General features: G+C 46.3%; 1 protein-coding gene across 1 annotated transcript in view; it reads left to right on the top strand.

The window, feature by feature from the left end:
• SLIT3 (slit guidance ligand 3) overlaps window positions 1–19,476 on the top strand; it is a 587,735-nt gene that overhangs the window by 506,905 nt on the left and 61,354 nt on the right. Inside the window, exons 17-20 of the mRNA XM_070569056.1 lie at window positions 8,384–8,527; window positions 9,298–9,441; window positions 12,131–12,294; window positions 13,366–13,498. Of these exons, the coding sequence (XP_070425157.1) occupies window positions 8,384–8,527; window positions 9,298–9,441; window positions 12,131–12,294; window positions 13,366–13,498 (585 nt within the window). The remainder of the gene's footprint in view (window positions 1–8,383; window positions 8,528–9,297; window positions 9,442–12,130; window positions 12,295–13,365; window positions 13,499–19,476) is intronic.

Consider the following 19,476-nt stretch of genomic DNA (forward strand, 5'->3'; position numbering starts at 1 on the left):
ACCCACAGCTCTGCAGGATCTGCCTGCTCTTCAGGTCTCTTGTGAGGCTGCCATGTGGTGATTAAGCATCAGGGAGAAGAGTCTGCTCTCAGAGCTCAAGGGCAGAATCGGAAATGACAGCTTGATAGCATGGAGCCCACTTTAGGAAAACACAATATCCCGAACACTGAATTCTGCAAAGCAGTAATAGAACGGAGTGAGTATCCACATCACCAAAGGAACATTCACTTAGGGAAGAGGCGGTTCACTGAAGGACTTATGCGCCCGAAAGCCTGGCCCCAAATCCAGTTGTATCAGCTGTGTGATGTGAACAAGTTACTTAACATCTCTGAACCTCAGTCACCTCATCCATAAAATGAGACAATGATAAAAATAATGCCCATCTGATAGGCATTGTGTTGAGGATTTGATGTGATTCTCTTGGCCAAACCCTTCACATGTTGCTCAAAAAGTAGTAACTAGAAACCGTCCATTTATTTTTTTAATTTTTTTCTAGTTTATTGAGAAATAATTGACATACATCACTGTATAAGTTTAAGATGTACAGCATGATGGTTTCATGTACGTATATCGTGAGATGATTACCACAGTAAGTTCAGCTAACATCTATCTTCTCCTAGAAATACAATAAGAATAAAGAAGATAAAAGGGAAAAAAATTTTTCTCCTTGTGATAAGAATTCTTAGGATTTACTCTCTTAACAACTTTCCTGTATATCATACACTAGGGCTAGCTGTGGTCATCATGTTGTACATTACATGCCTAGTCCTTATTTATCTTATAACTAGCATTTTGTGCCTTTGACCTCCTTCCTCCAATTCTCCTTCCCCCTACTTCCTGCTCTGGTAAGAACAAATCTGCTCTCTTTTACTATGAGTTTGTCTTTGTTTTAGATTCCACATATAAGTGAGATACAATATTTGTGGCTCTCTCTCTGCCTTATTTCACTTATCATAACGCCTTCAGGGTCCATCCATGTTGTCACAAATTACAGAATTTCCTTGTTTTCTATGGCTGAATAATATCCTATTGTATATATATACCACAACTTCTTTATCTATTGATCCATTGATGGACACTTAGGTTGTTTCCATGTCTTGGCTATTATAAATAATGCTGCTATGAACATTGAGATACAGATATCTTTTTGAGTTAGCATTTTCATTACCTTTGGATATATTCCCAGAAGTGGAATTGCTGGATCATTTGGTAGTTCTATTTAATTTTTTGAGGATCCTCCATACTGTGTTCCATGGTAGCTGTACCAATTTACAATCCCACCAACAGTGCATATGGCTTGCCTTTTCTCCACATCCTCGCCAGCATTTATCTCTTGTCTTTTTGATAGCAATATTCTAACAGGTGTGAGGTGATATCTCATTGTGGTTTTTATTTGCATTTCCCTAATGACTAATGATGTTGAGCATCTTTTCATGTACCGGTTAGTCTTTCATATATTGTCTTTGGAAAAATGTCTATTCAGGTCCTTTGCCCATTTTTTAATTGGGTGGTTGGTTTTTTTGCTATTGAGTTGTATGAGTTCTTTACATGTTTTGTATATTAACCCCTTATCAGATAATATGACTTGCAAATATTTTTTCCCACTCTGTAGGTTGTCTTTTCACTTTGTTGATGGTTTTTCTGTGCAGAAGCTTTTTAGATTATTTCTGATTTTGTTGCTTATTCTTTGTGTCATTTCCAAAAAATCATTAACCAAGACCCATGTCAAGGAGCTTTGTTCCTATGTTTTCTTTTAGGAATTTCATGGTTTCGGGTCTTACATTTAAGTCTTTAATCCATTTCAAGTTAATTTTTGTGAGTAGTGTAAGACATGGGCCAGTTTCATTCTTTTACCTGTGAATATCCAGTTATCCCAGCAATGCTTATTGAAGAGACTGTCTTTACTCCATTAGGTATTCCTGGCTTGTCAAATATTAGTTGACTGTATATGCTTGGGTTTATTTCTAGGCTCTCAATTCTGTTCCATTGGTCTATTTTTCTGTTTTTATGGCAATATCATACTGTTTTGATGACTATAGCTTTATAGTACAGCTTGAAATCAGCAAGTGTGATGCCTCCTGGTTTGTTCTTTCTCAGGATTGCTTTGGCTATTCAGGGTCTTTTCTAGTTTCTTATAAAGTTTAGGCATGTTTTTTCTACTTCTATAAAAAATGCCATTGGAATCTTGTTAGGAATCACATTGAATCGAAAGATGGCTTTCAGTAGCATTGAAGTTTTAACAATATTAATTCTTGCAATCCATCAACAAAGGATACCTTTCCATTTATTTGTGTCTTCTTCAATTTCTGTCATGAGTGTCTTGTAGTTTTCAGCATGGAGATCGTTAACCTCCTTAGTTATATTTATTCCAAGGTGTTTTATTGTTTTTGATACTATTGTAAGTGGGATCGATTTCTTTATTTCATTTCTAGAAATTTTGTTGTTAGTGTATAGAAATGCTACTGACTTTTGTATGTTAATTTGGGATCCTGCAACTTTACTGAATTCATTGGTTAGATCTAATAGTTTTTGGTTGAATCTTTAGGGTTTTCTGTATATAAAATCATGTCATCTGCAAACAGAGACAATTTTCCTTCTTCTTTTCCAATTCTGATATCTTTTATTTCTTTTTCTTGCCTGATTGCTCTGGCTAAGACTTCCAGTACTGTGTTAATAGAAGTGGTGGGAGTGGGCCCCCTCATCTTGTTCCTGATCCTACAGGAAAAGCTTTCAACCTTTCACCATTGAGTATGATGTTAGCTGTGGGCTTGTCATATATGGCCTTTATTATGTTGAGATATGTTCCTTCTAGGCCTAATTTGTTAAGAATTTTTTATCATGAGTGGATGTTGAATTTTGCCAAGTGTTTTTTCTGCATCTATTGAGATGCTCATTTGATTCTTTTCTTTCATTCTTTTAATGTGATGTATCACATTGATGCACGTTGAACCATCCTTGAATCTCAGAGATAAACCCCACCTGATCATGGTGAGTGATCCTTTTAATGTGCTGCTGAATTCGGTTTGCTCATATTTTATTAAGAATTTTTACATCTGTATTCATCAGGGACGTTGGCCTGTAGTTTTCTTTTGTAGTAGTGTCCTTTTCTGGTTTTGGTATCAGGATAATGCTGGCATTGTAACGTGAGTTTGGGAGTGTTCCCTCCTCTTTGAATTTTTGGAAGCGTTTAAGAATGATTGGTGCTAATTCTTCTTTAAATGTTTGGTAATTTATCAGTGAAGCTATCTGGTCCTGGGCTTTTCTTCACTGGGAAATTTTTGTTACTGATTCAATCTCCTTACTAGTAATTGGTCTGTTCAGATTTCTATTTCTTCCTGATTCTGTCTTGATAGGTTGTATATTGCCAAGAACTTTTCCATTTCTTCTAAGTTGTCCAGTTTGTTGGCATCTAGTTATTCATAGGGCCTGTTATGATCCTTTGAATTTCTGTAATGTCTTCTTATTCATTTAAAATTTTGTTGATTTGGATCCTTTTTCTTTTTTCCTCAGTTAGTCAAGCTAAGGGTTTATCAGTTTTGTTTATCTTTTCAAAGAACCAACTCTTAGTTTGATTAATCTTTTCTCTTGTTTTTCCGTTCTCTATTTCATTCATTTCTGCTCTAATCTTTATTATTTCCTTCCTTCTGCTAACTTTGGGCTCAGTTTGTTCTTTTTTTTCCCTAGTTCCAGTTAAGTTCTAGTTCTAGTTAAGGCCTAGAGTTAGGTTGTTTATTTGGGATCTTTCTTGCTTCTTAATGTGGACATTTATTGCTGTGAACTTCCCTCTTAGAACTACTTTTGCTGCATCCCATAAGTTTTGGTATGTTGTGTTTCCATTTTCATTTGTCTCAGGAAAACTTATTTCCCCTTAAATTTCTTCTTTGATCCATTGGTTGTTTGGGAGAGTGTCATTTAATTTCCATGCGTTTGTGAATTTTCCAGTTTTCTTCTTGTTATTGTTTTTAGTTTCATGCCATTATGGTCAGAGAACATACTTGGTATGATTTCTTCTTGAATTTTCTAAGACTTGTTTTGTAGCCTAACATATGGTCTATGCTAGAAAATGTTTGATGTGTGCTTGAGAAGAATGTATGTCCTTCTGTTGTTGGATAGAATGTTCTATATATGTCTGTTAGGTCCGTGTGGTCTATAGTGTTGTTCAAATCTACATTTTCTTATTGATTCTCTGTCTGGATGATCTATTCATTGTGGAGAATGGAGTATTAAAGTCCCAAACTATTAATCTATTACTGTTTATTTCTCCTTTTTAACTCTGTTAGTTTTTGCTTTGTATAGTTAAGTGCTGTGATGTCGGGTGCATAAATATTTATAATTGTTATATCTTCTTGATGGATCAACCCCTTTATCATTATATAATGACCTTCATCGTCCCTTTTTACCATTTTTAGTTTCAAGTCTATTTTGCCTGATATAAGTATAGCTACCCCTGCTTTTTTTGGTCACCATTTGCTTGAAATATCTTTTTCCTTCTCTTCACTCTCAATCTGTGTGTGCCTTTATAGGCTAAGTGAGTCTCTTGTAGGGAGCATATTGTTGGGTCTTGTTTTTTCATCCTTTCAGCCATTCTATCTTTTGATTGGAGAATTTAATCTGTTTTCATTTAAAGTAATTATTGATAGGTAAGGATTTACTATTGCCATTTTGTTAATTATTTTCTGGTTGTTTTGTAGATCCATTGTTTCTTGTTTCTTGCTGTCTTTTTTTAGTGTTTTGATCTCTTTTGGTGTGACTATGCTTTGCCTTCTTTATCATGTTCTTTTGTGTAATTACTACAAGATTTTCCCTTGTGGTTATCATGAGGCTTACATAAAATATCTTAAACTTATAAGGCCCTATTTTATTTTATTTTATTTATTTTTTTTTTTTAAAGATTTTATTTTTTCCTTTTTCTCCCCAAAGCCCCCCGGTACATAGTTGTGTATTCTTCGTTGTGGGTTCCTCTAGTTGTGGCATGTGGGACGCTGCCTCAGCGTGGTCTGACAAGCAGTGCCATGTCCGCGCCCAGGATTCGAACCGACGAAACACTGGGCCGCCTGCAGCGGAGTGCGCGAACTTAACCACTCGGCCACGGGGCCAGCCCTATAAGGCCCTATTTTAAACTGATAACAACTTAACTTCAATGGAATTCATATACTTTACACTTTAGTTTTCCCTCGAATTTTAGCTTATTGCTATTATAATTTACATGGATTTTTAATATTATGTAACTAGTAACAGATTATTGTATTTATAGTTATTTTTGCTATGTTCTTTTTTAACTTTTAAACTAGAGTTATAAGTGAGTTATATACCGCTATTACCAATTGCAGAATCTAACTACAACTATATATTTACCATTATCAGTGAGATTTATGCTACATTTTTGTTTTTTTATGATGTTATTTAGCTTTTACTTCCACTCAAAGAACTCCTTTAGCATTTCTTGTAAAGCAGATCTTGTGGTAACAAACTTCCTCAGCTTTTGTTTGTTCGGGAAAGTCTTTATCCCTCCTTTGTTTCTGAAGGACAGCTTTGCCAGGTATAGAATTCTTGGTTGCAAGTTATTTTCTTTCAATATTTCTTTCAATATTTTTCAGGCCATTCTCTCCTGGCCTGAAAAGTTTCTGTAGAGAAATTTGCCAATAGTCCTTGGATGTAACGCTTCTCTTTTCTCTTGCTGCTCTTAAAACTCTTTCTTTGTCTCTGAGCTTTGACAATTTAATGATAATGTGCTTTAGTGTAGCCCTATTTGGATTCAACCTATAAGAGGTCCTTCAGGCCTCATGGATCTGGTTGTCCATTTCTCTCCCCAGGTTCAGGAAGTTTTCAGCCGTTATTGCTTTAAAAATATTTCCTGTCTCTTTCTCTTCCTTTTCTCCTTCTAGAATTCCCATAATGCAAATACTGTTTCTTTTCATTGTGTTCTATAATTCCTGTAGGCTGTCTTCACTCTTTTTCATTCTTCTTTCTTTTTTTTCTTTCTGAATTCTTTGACAGTTCATATATCTCCATTTCTTTAGGGTCAGTTATTGGAGCTTTATTAGTTCCCTTTGGTGTTGTCCTGTTTACCTGATTTTTGTGACCCTTGATTCCTTACATTGGTATCTGCACATTTGAGTGAGTGGTCTGCTCTTCCAGACTTTATGGGTTTGCTTTGGCAGAGACAGTTCCTCACCAGTCTTCTCAGTTTGGGTTTCTGGATGTGTCTGCTGGTAAGGTCTTTGGACATTTAATGGGGCAATAGCAGGTGGGCCTGTTATTATGATCTATCTTGGGTGGAGGCAACCATTTGAGCTCTGAGGATGGGGATGGGAGGGTGTGCCCCTGGCTGAGAGCAGTTGGATAGGACTGCTGGCCCCGTTCCCTGCCTATGTGAGGCTGCAGGATGGGCTCCGCGGTTGCCTACAGTCTCTGGTCAGGCTTACTAGATAGTCAGATCTGGGTACTGTATTCAGTAGTAGAAGGGGTTATGAGTTAGCCTCCCTGCCTTGGCAGTGTAGTGCAGCAGGCCAGGACCCACTGCCTGTACAGCTCGTTGTTTGGGGGCTCAAATCAGGCCTGAGTGTGCACTGAATTCCCTAGTCAGGTGAGACCATTGGTTTTGCTCTGCAGATGGGGAAAGCTACAGGCTGTGCTCTCTGTTCAGCTGCCACTGTACGTAGGGCTGTTGAACGGGCTCTGGAGCTTCCTGTGTGCTCTGCTTAGGTTCCCTGGTCAGATAGGCTGAAGGCTGTATTCAGTGATGAGCGGCTAAGGATTAGATTCTGTGCCTGGGTGCAGCAGGAGAAGCAGCTCTAGAGCCAGTAAAGTTTTTTGTTGTCTTAACTCGAGCCTATCTACACCCAATTTCCCTGGCCAAGCAGGACCACTGGCTTTGCTCTGCAAACTTTCAGCTTGGCGTGCCCTTCTCTCAGCTCAAGTGCCACTGGGCCACACAGCTTCCAGGAGTTGTCACCAAGCCTTCTGGTCAGATGGAAACGGAAGACTCTCTCCGCAGCAGGTGGGGCTATGTCTCAGCCCTCTTGCCCGCTCCAGGCTACTCTGTTTCCCAAATAGGCTCTCTGGTTGGAAGGGGCCAGGAGCTACCCTCAGCCTTGGCTGTGAATTAATCCCTGGCCTGTGGGTAGCACGGGAAGCCTCCATACTGGGTACTGGCTTTGCTCTGGGGGCAGTCAGCTCTGCCTGTCTGCTTCTCAGCTCGAGCCCCACTGGGCACATGGCTTCCAGGAGTTGTCACCAGCCCTTCTGGTCAGATGGGGCTGGAAGGCACTCTCCAAAGTGGGCAGGGCCGTGACTTAGCTCCCTGCCTGGTTGTGGGAAAACCAGGCTCTAGGGCTGGCAAAACTCCTTGTGTGAGGATCCAAGTGAGGCAGCTATGCACCCCGCGAGTTCCCTGGTCAGAGTGCATCCTCAGCAGGGTTCTGCAGATGAGCAGAGCCGCTGGTTGGGACTACTCCTTGGGCACTGCAGGTGTGAACTCTGTCTGCCAAGATCGTGTGCTGGTTGTTGCAAGACCCTCCCCCTTCTCCCTCACAGTCCAGTTCCCAGTGGTTGAGCCCCGTAGATTCCCCAGCAGTCCCCATGGTACCAGATCCGAGTAGGGGCTTCCACAAAGTGACCCACAATGCTGGAGGGGGTTGGTTGCCCCCTGGGTTCTCTCTTCCCACTGGAGGCACTGGAGGCACTGGAGGCTCTGGGGAGACCTCTCCTCATGGTGCTGTGCTGGCCTGGGGGAGGGCCGTGCCCTCGAGGCACAGCTGCTTCTCTTACCCTCTGATGCGTCTGTCTTGGTCTCTGAGTGTGCGAGGTACTTCAGCCTCACCCCTCTGTTCTAGGAGTGTCTCAGTGGTGCCTTGTTCTTGAATAGATGTTAGCTGTTCTTCTTGTGAGGGAAAGCAAAGTCAGGAATGACCTGTGTCACCGTCTTGATGATGTCACTCTGAAAGTGTCCATTTATATCAGGGATCTCAACTGATGAAAGAGCTAGAAGTTCTACAAGTGCCCCACCCCCTGGGAGCAGACATATTTTATATTTTTCTCCTGCCCTCCTCTTGAGCATTATTGCTTAGGGAGAGTATCTGTTGAAGAGAGAAAATAAGTTTGAGATCACTATTTTAAATCTCCCAGTCCCCAGGGCATTGAAAAGATGGTTACACTGAAAAGGCTTCAAACTCCAGTCTGTTCCACAAAGGTAGCCCCATTGATGTGAGACTGGGGTCCCTGCTCCTCTGGCCACAGACACTGAAGACCACACATCAAGGAGCCCGAGACTGAGCTCCCACCATCCGGTCCTCAGTCCAGGGAGCACCTGAGAGTCCCCACCTGGCTGCAGGGCAAGTGATTCCTACCCTGCGTCCTGACCTACTCTGTCCCCTCCTTCTAGAAACCTGAGTAACAACAAGATTAAGGAGGTGAGGGAAGGCGCCTTTGATGGAGCAGCCAGCGTGCAGGAGCTGATGCTGACAGGCAACCAGCTGGAGACAATGCACGGGCGCATGTTCCGTGGCCTCAGCGGCCTCAAGACCTTGTGAGTGCCCATGGCCTGGGCCAAGGCCAGGAGGGAGATGGGGTGGGGGGCAGGGGCATCAGAGAGGAACTGTGAAGGCTGGCGGGCGGGGGACTGGGCCCAGGCTCGTCCTGGCCTAATGAATCCATTCCTTCTTAGAGCCAGAGAGGCATCAGACATTTGCCAGCCCTTAATGGGAATGAACTTAGCATGCTAAACACCCACAGCACACACACACACACACGCACAGACACTCACCCTAATATACACACATATATAGATTCATACCAGAAACATGCTGATAGAAGCACACAGACATCTACCCACAAACATAGACATAGACACGCGTACATAAAAATGACATATACACACATACAACATGCACATAAACACAGACACAATCGCATACATACAAGCACACACACACATACACACAAGTTGATGTCCATGTCATGTCTTGATTCTCCCTTCTCCTCCCAGAAATATACATGCATACCCTAACCACCACACAACATGCATGTGGACACATATACATGCATGACACCAGCTTCTACTATAAATAAAGCATGCACAGATGAGAATGTACATACACAGTTACAGGTAGCCCCACTGGGGATCCAGGCCCTGCTATCACAGGACAAACCTGAGCAACATGACTGGTCAGGGCTTGAAGTTGGCAGAAGCATCCCACCTGTGCACACACACACACACGCGCGCACACACTCTGTGGCACTGTTGTGGGAAGGAAAGGATATGCCTGTGCTTTCTCACCCCCACACCTCTTCCTGCAGGATGCTGAGGAGTAACCTGATCAGCTGTGTGAGCAATGACACCTTTGCTGGCCTGAGTTCAGTGAGGCTGCTGTCCCTCTATGACAATCGGATCACCACCATCACCCCCGGAGCCTTCACCACGCTTGTCTCCCTGTCCACCATGTAAGTCCCCCTGGATCCACTGCACCCTCACTCTGGGCTTCTCCCTTGCAGACCTCTCCGCTCCCAGGGCCCTGCTATCTTTGTCCAAGGTCATCTACCCATCTGTCTGCCTGATAAACATTTGTTGGGCTCCCTGCAAGAGTCAGGCACCATCTAGGTACTGAGGATACACAGACGTGGTCCCTCCTTCCTGGAGCTCACAGCAGCATGAATTGTCACAGGAGGGAGGCCCAAGGTGATATGAAAACCCAACATAGTCTTTGCTGAGGGACACTGGAGCTGTATTCTGGAAGGTAAGTGGGAGGTAGCTTGTTCAGGAGAGTGGAAAGTGCATTTCCTTCAGTGGGAAGAGCATGTGCGAAGCCCTGTGGTAGGTTGGAGCAGAGTAAATATGCAGGACTGAGCACAGCCCAGCGTGGTCATAGCACAGAGTGAAAGAGGGCATGATGTAAGGAGAGGCTGGAGAGGAAGACAGGGCCAGGCTGCAGGACTTCATCCAAAGCACATCAGGAAGCCACTGAAGGTTTTAACCAGGCCAGTGATGTGATCTGACAGGGGTTTTAGAATGATATCACAGCTTAAAAGTGTCTCAGAACCAAAGTTCGAATCTATCTTTCTGGACACCGGAATGAGTGCTCCTGCCCAGTTAATTCACTGTATTGGTAAAGGAGGCTGTTCAGAATAATGGCTAAAACTTTGGGAGCTAGAGCTAAATTTCCTGGGTTCAATCCTGCCTTTACCTTTCATTAGCTGTGTGACCTTGGAAAAGTTACTTCCTTTCTCTGTGCTTCAATTGTCCTTTCTGCAAAATCTACCTCATAGGATTATTGCGAGGATTGAGTCTGTTAATATTTGTAAAATGCACAGGAGGGGCCTGAGATATAGATGTCAGCTTTTATGGTTGCTCACAGTATTTCCATGTGGCTCTGTTAACCTTTGTTGCTGTTCATTCTCCCCTCTCTTCCCTTCCTCGAAGACCCTTTGGAAGACAGAAGAGCAAGGCTCTTGCTGCATCTTCTGTTGTGCCCGTTTTCAACTCCCATACACCCATCTCACTGGGAATAAAAGCAGACTTATGGAAGGGCCTGAAGGCCCCACACGTCTAGTCCCTCCTGACCTTTCAATTCCCTTCCTCCCTCCATTCTGGCCCCACGAGCCTCTTCACTGTCCCTCCCACACCCCAGGCCCACTCCCACCTTAGAACTTACCCTGGCTGTTCCCACGACCTGGAACACCCTTTCCCCTGGCCTCCCTCCCCTCATCCATTCTTTGCCCAAGTGTCCGTTGCCTCACCCCCATTCCACCTCTCTGCCGTCACCCCAGTTCCTCCAACCCTGCTTTCCCAATTTTTTCCATAGCACTGACCATTTGCTAATATACCATACAGTTTACTTACTTGTTGTTAATTATGCACTGTCTGCCTCCCATCAGCTGGACTATAGGTTCCAGAAGGACAGGGATGTGTGACTGTTTTGTTCACTGCTACATCCTCAATGCCTAGATCTGTGCCTCGCACTCAGTAGGTGGCCATTACTCCATTGTTGAATAAATGGATCAATTGAATGAGTGAGTGACATCAAGATGAGGGACAATGGTGAGGAACCAGCACCAGTGGGTTGGTTCATTTTAGCCCACTCCTTACCCCTCCTCAGGGCCTCCACAAGATCGGATTCTGAGAATCCAAAATCACAAAAGATGCCGAGAGGGGTAGAGTCACAAAGTATTAAGGGAACCAGCTCTGACAGGAGAAGCAACTTGCCCAACTTCACACAGCGACTGAGGGTCAGAGCCAGGATTCAAACCCGGGAATGTCTGCCTCCCAAGCTCTTAATTGTGGTGTTGTACCACAGCCTCTCCAGGGCTGTTTGGCCCTCTTATGTAACTTCCTGAAGCTTTACTTTCCTCATTTGTGAAGTGAAAATAACGTTACCTCCTTCCTGGGGTTGTTGTGACGGGTCTGAGGGAGAGGATGGATTTACAAGGTGCCTAGCCTGGTTCCAGTCCTCTAGGAAACCCTCAGAAAGTGCCAGCTGCTCTCATCCCTTCCTCCCTCCATCAATGCAGTTACTGCATCCGACAGATGTACACAGTGATGCTGTCTGCTAGTACCTGGAGACACAGAGGCGCACAGACCCGTCCCTCCGCACAGGGAACTGAGAGTCCAAGAGGGAGGATGCGGGTGCTGGGGAGGAGGTGAAGGCGAATGAGGGAGAAGCGTGGGACAGAGCGGAACTGTCATTCCCTTAAATGAGGGGCTCTGGGAAGGCTTCTTGGGCGAGAGGTCATTTAAGCTGAGGACTAAAGGATGAGGAAGGGACCAGCCAGGCAGACAGTAGAGAGATTCATCCCAGGCCGGAGGGAGAGTGTGTGTGAAGGCTCTAAGTGCAAGAGCATGAACGTCTGCCGAGGAATTGAAGGCAGTTCATGCGGCTAGAGCTCAGCAGACCGGGGAGGGCGTGGCAGGAGGCCACAGTCACGTCCATCAGTGGAGGTCTGGCGTGAGCCCTTTGCAAAGACTGCCTCTGGATTTTAGAAGACAGTCTGCATTCCCTTTCCCTCCTTCCCCTGAACCCGGAGCAGACCTGCCTGGAGAGCTGGGCCCCAGGGTTGCAGACCTGGATCTGGGGGCCAGCTCCCATGTAGGAGGGTAGAGGCTGACCACTCAGAGAGGGCCCTTCTCTCCTCCCAGAAACCTGCTGTCCAACCCTTTCAACTGCAACTGTCACCTGGCCTGGCTCGGCAAGTGGTTGAGGAAGAGGCGGATCGTGAGTGGGAACCCCCGGTGCCAGAAGCCGTTCTTCCTCAAGGAGATTCCCATCCAGGACGTGGCCATCCAGGACTTCACCTGTGAAGGTGAGAAGGCTGGGGGTGGGCGCAGGACCTGGGAAGGCAAGGAAGATAGAGGACAGGTGAGTCAGGTAGCGGCAGGTCAGGACGCCCTGAGATCTGCTTCCACTCTGCCCTCAGGCACGCAGCTGGAGTTCTGACCGGCTCTGTAGGTTGCTGCTAGCCTACCTGGCTCCTTTATGCAAATTAAGAAAAGGTGCCTGTTTCTGAAGACATTCTACTTCTACCAGTCAGAAATTTGTCATAATATACTGATTTTGTTAAAATGAGACAGTTTATGGCCATCTATGAGAACACAGTTGTACCAAATATCCTAATCTACCACGTTCACAGTGAGATTGGTGTCCATCAGATGATATGGCACTTTGTGCTGTATGCAACCTGCACAACTGTATGTGAGAGCCCTGGACCTCAGTTTTCCTACCTGCATCATGATGAGGCTCAGAGTATGTGCTCATGAGACACAGGCTTCAAGATGAGCTCCTGGAAAATTCCTGTCACTAGCTGGGGGATATGAACACTTGGAGATCTAAGGCTTTGAGTGTCAGGATTCCAGAGGGCATATCTGTTTGTGTAAATTCAAGCCAGCACAATTTTTCACTTGATCAACTTTAGGTTATCTAGAGAGATTAACCGGTTTGTAAACTAACAGAGCTTAAGGTGTAATGGGGGCTGGGGACACATTCACCACCCCAGAGGGATTGTGTGGCAGAAGGAGTGGAGAAAGAGGAAGAGAATCGAGAGGGCTCTACCCCTGACCACCCCTTAGTCAGTTTGGCTTATTTCTGATCGGGTTAACAGTGACCTCTTTCCTGTCCAAGACTCCGGTTAATCAAGTTGTTAGAGTCCGCATTTTATGTTAAATGTGGTAGAAGACCAGAGCCCTATTCCCCTCCTGCAGCATCTAGTCCTCCCCTCCCATCTTGGATGGAACCAGCAGGCTCCTTGTCCCTGGTTCTGGCCCAAAGCGGAGGGCTTTGCCTTACTGAAGACAGCTTGGTCCTGGCGCCCTGGCCTTGCTCAGCTGCCCCCTCAGTGAGTCATCTCCCACCTTGCCCGCTCCGGGGCTCTCCGCAGGCAACGAAGAGAGTAGCTGTCAGCTGGGCCCACGCTGCCCCGAGCAGTGCACCTGCGTGGAGACCGTGGTGCGATGCAGCAACAAGGGGCTCCGCCTCCTCCCCAAAGGCATTCCCAAGGACGTGACCGAGCTGTAAGTACCCCAACTCCCTGTGAAAACCCTGCAATCCACTCCCCCAGCGTCCGTCACACTTCACCCCCCGTGACTCAAGCAAGACTGCTTGGCGATGCCTCCTTGAGTGGATCTCAGCAAGGTGGCAGCAGAGCCTTGGCCAGGGGGCAGGCGGCGGCTTGATAGGGGAACAAGGAGCACTCCCCCCCTTGCCTCTGCCTGGCAGGTAATGAATATCCGATCCTGTCTCCCTAAAGAAAGTCCAGAATACAAGTGGAGGGTTGTTGTCACGTTTTCTTTATCACCCAGACCCCACTCTGCACTCCCTCTTCTAGATTCCCGACAGTCTCTTAGTCTGACGCCAGCACAGCACAGGATGATTGTAAAAGCTGGCACGATGGCTTACGAAGAACTTCTACAAATAGGATCCTATTCCACCTTAAAAAAACCCATTTTACAGATGCAGTCCTGGTTCTGAGTCCTGTTCACCCTGAGCCCAGGAGCCTTCTCATTTCATGTCCAGGCTCCTGACACTGACTCTTAGGGGTTGTTCCTGCTCCAGACGCTCCCAGCAAAGTGAAGGAGATGCCGTTCCCTTCCTGAAGGGCTCTTCATATTGGAGAGAAAGCCTTATTCCTACCCCTGGAAAGCTCAAACACACTGCCGAGGCACAGTCCCATAGGCAGGCAGGGAGCTTTTCTGGAATGTACCGGGAGCAGTGTAGCTGGGGCCAGTGAGATGACACCCTCGCACAGCCCCCACCAGCCATGTTCACTCTTGCATTCCTTCGTTCCTTCCTTCGTGCACTCAGCACATATTTATTGGCTGCCTCGTGTGTCAGGTCCTCTGCTAACACTGGGTAGACAGGGGTGAGCAGAGCAGGTGGGACCTCTCACTTGTGGGGCTCACGGTTTGCTATTTGCTCCATCATCTCAGAAGCACATGTGAGATGACACTGTGAAAAGGGCTACGAAAGAGAGGAACAAGGTTGCTGTGACATCCTGAAGTAGAGAGGTTTGACTTGGTTGTGAAGATCAGAGAAACCTCTCTGGGAGGTGAAGCTGGAGCTGAAATCTGAAGGGGGAGGAGCGGGTAAATGAGACGGGAGAGGGGGTTGCTCCAGAAGTTGCTGCATGAGCAAAGGCCCCACACTGGGAGCGGCAGAGCCAGGTGAGGGACTGCCAGAAACCCAGCGTGCCCGAGCAGGAAGACACAATCATGCACCACCACCCACCCACATCCAAGCTTGCACTGTGACTTTCTCTCCCCGGCCCCCAGGCACACTCCTTCCTCCCAGCCAGCTTGGCATGTGCCCTCAGACACAAGCAACAGAATTCAACCCAGACGCCTCCAGAGAGTGTTTCTCTGCCCTGCTCTGCCAGTGCCTCCTGGGGTGGAACCTGAGTGTGCCATTGTCGAGGAAAAGCAGATAATTTCCCGGGTGCGTGTTGTAGCTCCTGGCATTTCTTGATGCACAGGGAGCCTGCCACCGGGGCTGCCAGCCTGAGGGAAGGAAGGTCTTGACAGTCACTAGAAAGCTCGTGTTAGCCCTGGGTTTGGGCTGGGGCCGTGCCCTTGGAGATCTGCGTGAGCACGTGCCACGTAGCTAGTGAGCTCCCCTCCCTTTCCTCAGACTGGGCTGTGCCACAGGGTGGGGGCTGCAGAAAGTGACCCAGGGGCGCACCTCCTTCCTGGGCTAATTGAGCTCCAAGTGACACATGTCAAAGAGAAGGAAATGCCGTGAAAACAGGCCCACAGATGCTTTTCCCCAAAGCTCATGAAACAGAGATTGAAATAACAAAGATAATTGGCTGTAATTATAAAGCAAACTTCAGAGCTTTGGGAGAAGACCTGATTTCCTGCCTTGGAAAGGATGGTGCTTCCCTCGGCCAGACATGGTTTCCAAAGCTCGCCAAGGAGAGCAGCCCTCAGCTCTGTCCCCATCTCCATCTCCTGGAAGGGAGGAAGGGTGTCTGGGGAGGGGAGGGGCGGGCAGGAAAATAGATGCCGGAGAAAGTGAAAGCTGGCAGGCCCAGAGCACTGGCTTGGAAGCCTCTGGTTCAGGGACATCGGCTGAGTCCAGATCCGGTGTTTCCAGGGCTGCCGTTCCAGGCCCCTCAGGCTTCATTAGTTATCTCAGGTAGAGCTGCCAACTTACCAAACAGAATTAACTTTAATTCACTGAGGAGGAGAAAAAACAAAGTTAGGCAGCATTTCTCCAAAGGGTCAGGCGTGGGAGTCTGTTGCAGGCACAAGAGAGCAAGGCACCGCCATCCGAGGGGGAGTGACTTTCCTCTGGTCCGCACACTGCCTGACTGCCCTTCTCTCCTGCGTCTGCTCTCCATCCTCTCTTCTTGGGTGAGGCAGGCCAGATGGAGACCTGCTTCCCTCACAGTTGCTCGCTGGGTGCTTGCAAGGTGCCACTGAGGCAGGACTGTACTGCCACCTGGGCTCTTAGTGGTGCAGGACTATCGGAGAAGTCAGCGCCACTCCCAAGTCAGGGTCAGGGTCAGGGTCACCAGCCCAGTCAGGATTAGGAAAGTTGAGTCTGACCCCAAAACCCATGCTCTTGTCCATTTCCCTAGAAGTTCTTCAACTTTAGGGTCTTAAGACCCCTTCACGTTTTTCAGAAGCATCGAGGACTCTAAGAACTTTTGTTGATGTGGCTGATATCTATTGATATTTACCGTATTGGAAACTACACCTGAGAAAGGTTTTAGAGACATATTTATCAATCCATTTAGAAATAACAATAATATACCCATTACATATTTATATAAAAAGCATCTTTTTATGAAAAACAAACCAAAAGAAATTTAATTGAGACAAGTGACATTACATATTTACGAATGTAATAGAACACAACTAGATTTTGATATCTGCTTCAGCATTCGCTCCATTGGGATATGTTTTGGGTGAAGTGTAAGAAGAAAATCCGGCCTCACACAGATGTGTAGTTAGAAAAGGGAGGAGAATTTTAATAGCATTTTCAAATACTTGTAGATAGTGTTCTTTGATACTACACGGAAACCACACAGGGGTAGTTTCTTAAAAGCTGACTGCAGGGTGGAACCGAAACCATCGCCACGTACTTTTCAGACTCTGTTACGTCAGAATCCACTGCTCTGTCTTGCCCTTTGAGTGGGACTTTCCCCCGTGCACGACCTTGTAACAGCGTGCGCTGGTCATTTGGGAAACAGTGGTTCCCTGAGTTATGCAGCTCTTCCCACTGTTGACACATTGCATTATACAGGATCCAAAACGTCATAACCATTAATATGACCGCCGATCTCATCAGAAGAGTCTTTAAGTAAGCAGACACTGTCAAGCTCCATGTGACAGTTACAAGTTTTCTAAAATTTTAATTTTCACTTAGAAGCTCAAATTTTATCATTGCCAACAAATACTGTCAGTTGTTTTCTCGAAGCGACAGGCCCACTCTGATCATTTGTAAGAAATCGTCTACTAAGTACTCATCTCTGAAGAACTTGTTTGCTAGTCATTCTTTTAAGTAAAAATGGTGTTTTGAGAAAAAAAAAAAATACAGCTAATTCAGCGCGTTACTCGGTTACACAGGTGCTTTTCCTCCAGACCGCCAGTGTCCTTCACATGCAGCAGAAATGCTCTGTGCACACTTCCTGGTTTGTCACACAGAATGTTAAAAAGATGTGTGCTCAAGGGTCGAGATTTAATGCAATTAATAATTTTTTACTGCTTCATCAAGGGCATTCTTAAATGAAACTGGCTTTTTTTTTAACCTGCAAGTGCTTGGAGGTGAAGACATAGTGACCACTGATATGGTTTGTTGCCACTGCCTTGATTCGTGCTGACATGCCAACAGTTTTACTCACACAGTGCAGAAGAAAAACAATGTTTTAATCTTCTTGCAAAGATAGTTTTCGCCTCATAGACTACTGAAAGGGTCTTGGGGACCCCTCTAGGGGTTCATGCTGACACTTTGAGAAGCACTCAGATCATTACATGCTAGCAGGCAAAGAATGCCCAGAGACACCTGCTGTAAGTCACCATTAAGGTCCTGATTTAAAAGCAAGCCTACAAAGTCTTACTGAAAGCAGAGCAGAAGCAGATGTGGCCCATGTCAGCCCCCAAGGTCGCTGACACAGATACTGTCTGCAAACGGAAGGCCTCTTCAGCTTCAGAAAGTTCCATTATTGCTCTGCCATGAGGCTTTTAGACTCAAGCGTACCATTCTGGAAGAGCCTAAACCTAAAAATCGGTTTGCCTTTGAAGGGAGTGATCACTAACATCAGGCCTTCCTGGTTCTAGAAACAAACTCTGCAAGCCCATCTTCCTGACGGCTGGGGAGGAGAATCAGCATCCAGTGCTGGTAAACAGTGTCCCCACAATCCACTCCTGGTTAATATCCAGGCCATTCTGGTACTGATTTTGGTCTGAAGGTCATGATCATGGATTTGTTGATATCCCAAGCAGAAGAGAAGGGAAGGATGACGTATCTGTCCTCAGGCACAAGCACTGGAAAAAGGGGTTTCTATTGGAATGTGGGGTCTGATGATGTCACGGGAACACGTGGGACATCAGTGGACACAAAATGCACTGATAGGATAGGAGACTTGAACAGGATGAGGCTTGACCAGGAGGACACAGGGCTGAGACACACTGTTTGAGAGTGAGTGTGGTAGGTGATGATAAGGATACCCTGACTGAAGGAGAGGGCAGGACCTGGCCTGGCATGGGTTAGCTCCAAGGGGATGGGGTTCTAGGGTACAGCAAGCAGCTCAGATGAAGCTTTCTCCTCATCTCAGATTGAATTAGGGCAATGGACTTGTGTGCAAGAGAAGGGCCAGAGCAATGCAATAAGTAATGTAAAAATAAATAAGTGTCATGGACAGTATGTGCCCTGGGATAGGTAGGAATCCAGGAAATTCTGCCCACCCTGGCCTTTAGGGAAGGAAGGAAAAATGTCCTGTCTGCATGAAATCCACCACAGCTACCACTTACATGGCATCTACTGTATTCCAGCTGGTGTGCCAGATTTTTCCTACATGATCTCATTTAATCCTCCCCAACAACCATACAAGGCAGGTAGTATTATTCCCATTTTGCAGATGAGGTGACTGAGGCTCAGGAAGGTTAAATAATTTCTTAAGATCATACCACCTAGAAGCAGCAGAGTATAGACTCGAGTCCAGTTCTGTCTGACCCCAAGGCTCATCCTTTAGCCACTAAGCTGCTCCCTCCCTTTGAGACACAGGGTCCCTGTGTGCTCTGCCCAGTGGCCTGGCTTGCTGGGGATTTGCGGTAGATAGCCATGGGTCTCCTTGGAATCTGCCACCTGCATTTAAGCAGGGAGAAGGCAAACCCAGCAACTCCGCCACGATGCTCTAGGTACCTGTCAGTGGTTCTAGCTGGGCCCGTCCTGGCAGCTGGACCTTCGCTAGTGATGCCAGCTGCTGCCCGAGAAAAGGCTCCTGTCTCTGTGCCCCCCACTCACACTGGGCAGGGTCCCCAGAGTACTTTATGAAACAACTGGCCAGCACTGACTGTATCCCTGCCTTTCTCTGGCCCAGGAGAGGGACAGAAATTGCCTGCAGCCAGCTGGAGGGGACTGATCACATCTTTGGCGAGCAGGCTGGCTCTGGGCACAGCAGCACTTAGGAGCCCTGGCCCAGGGAAGACCTCAGCAGATGGCTGCAGTAGAGGACACTTCTAGGCTATCGGGCAGTCACGGCCATCTGTGGGAGGGACCCAGGGAGGCCTAAGCATGGCCACGAGCTGAGAGAGTCAAGTGCTCATTGAGTTTACTGTGCCAGATCCTGTCATCAGAGCTGGGAGCACAGCAGCCAGTGTGACAGTTAAGATCCCTGATGCCAGAAACTTAGGATCGGGGTGGGGGAGACAGTAAGAAAGCTAAGCGGTAAGCTAGGCATTTCAGAGAGGAAGTAGAACAGCGTTTCCCAGGAAAATAAAGGGAGAAAAAGAGGAATGAGAACATGTTTTGTGAAGAGCCCAAAGTGTAA

Source organism: Equus przewalskii, chromosome 13 (genome assembly GCF_037783145.1).
Source record: "Equus przewalskii isolate Varuska chromosome 13, EquPr2, whole genome shotgun sequence".
Taxonomy (NCBI): domain Eukaryota; kingdom Metazoa; phylum Chordata; class Mammalia; order Perissodactyla; family Equidae; genus Equus; species Equus przewalskii.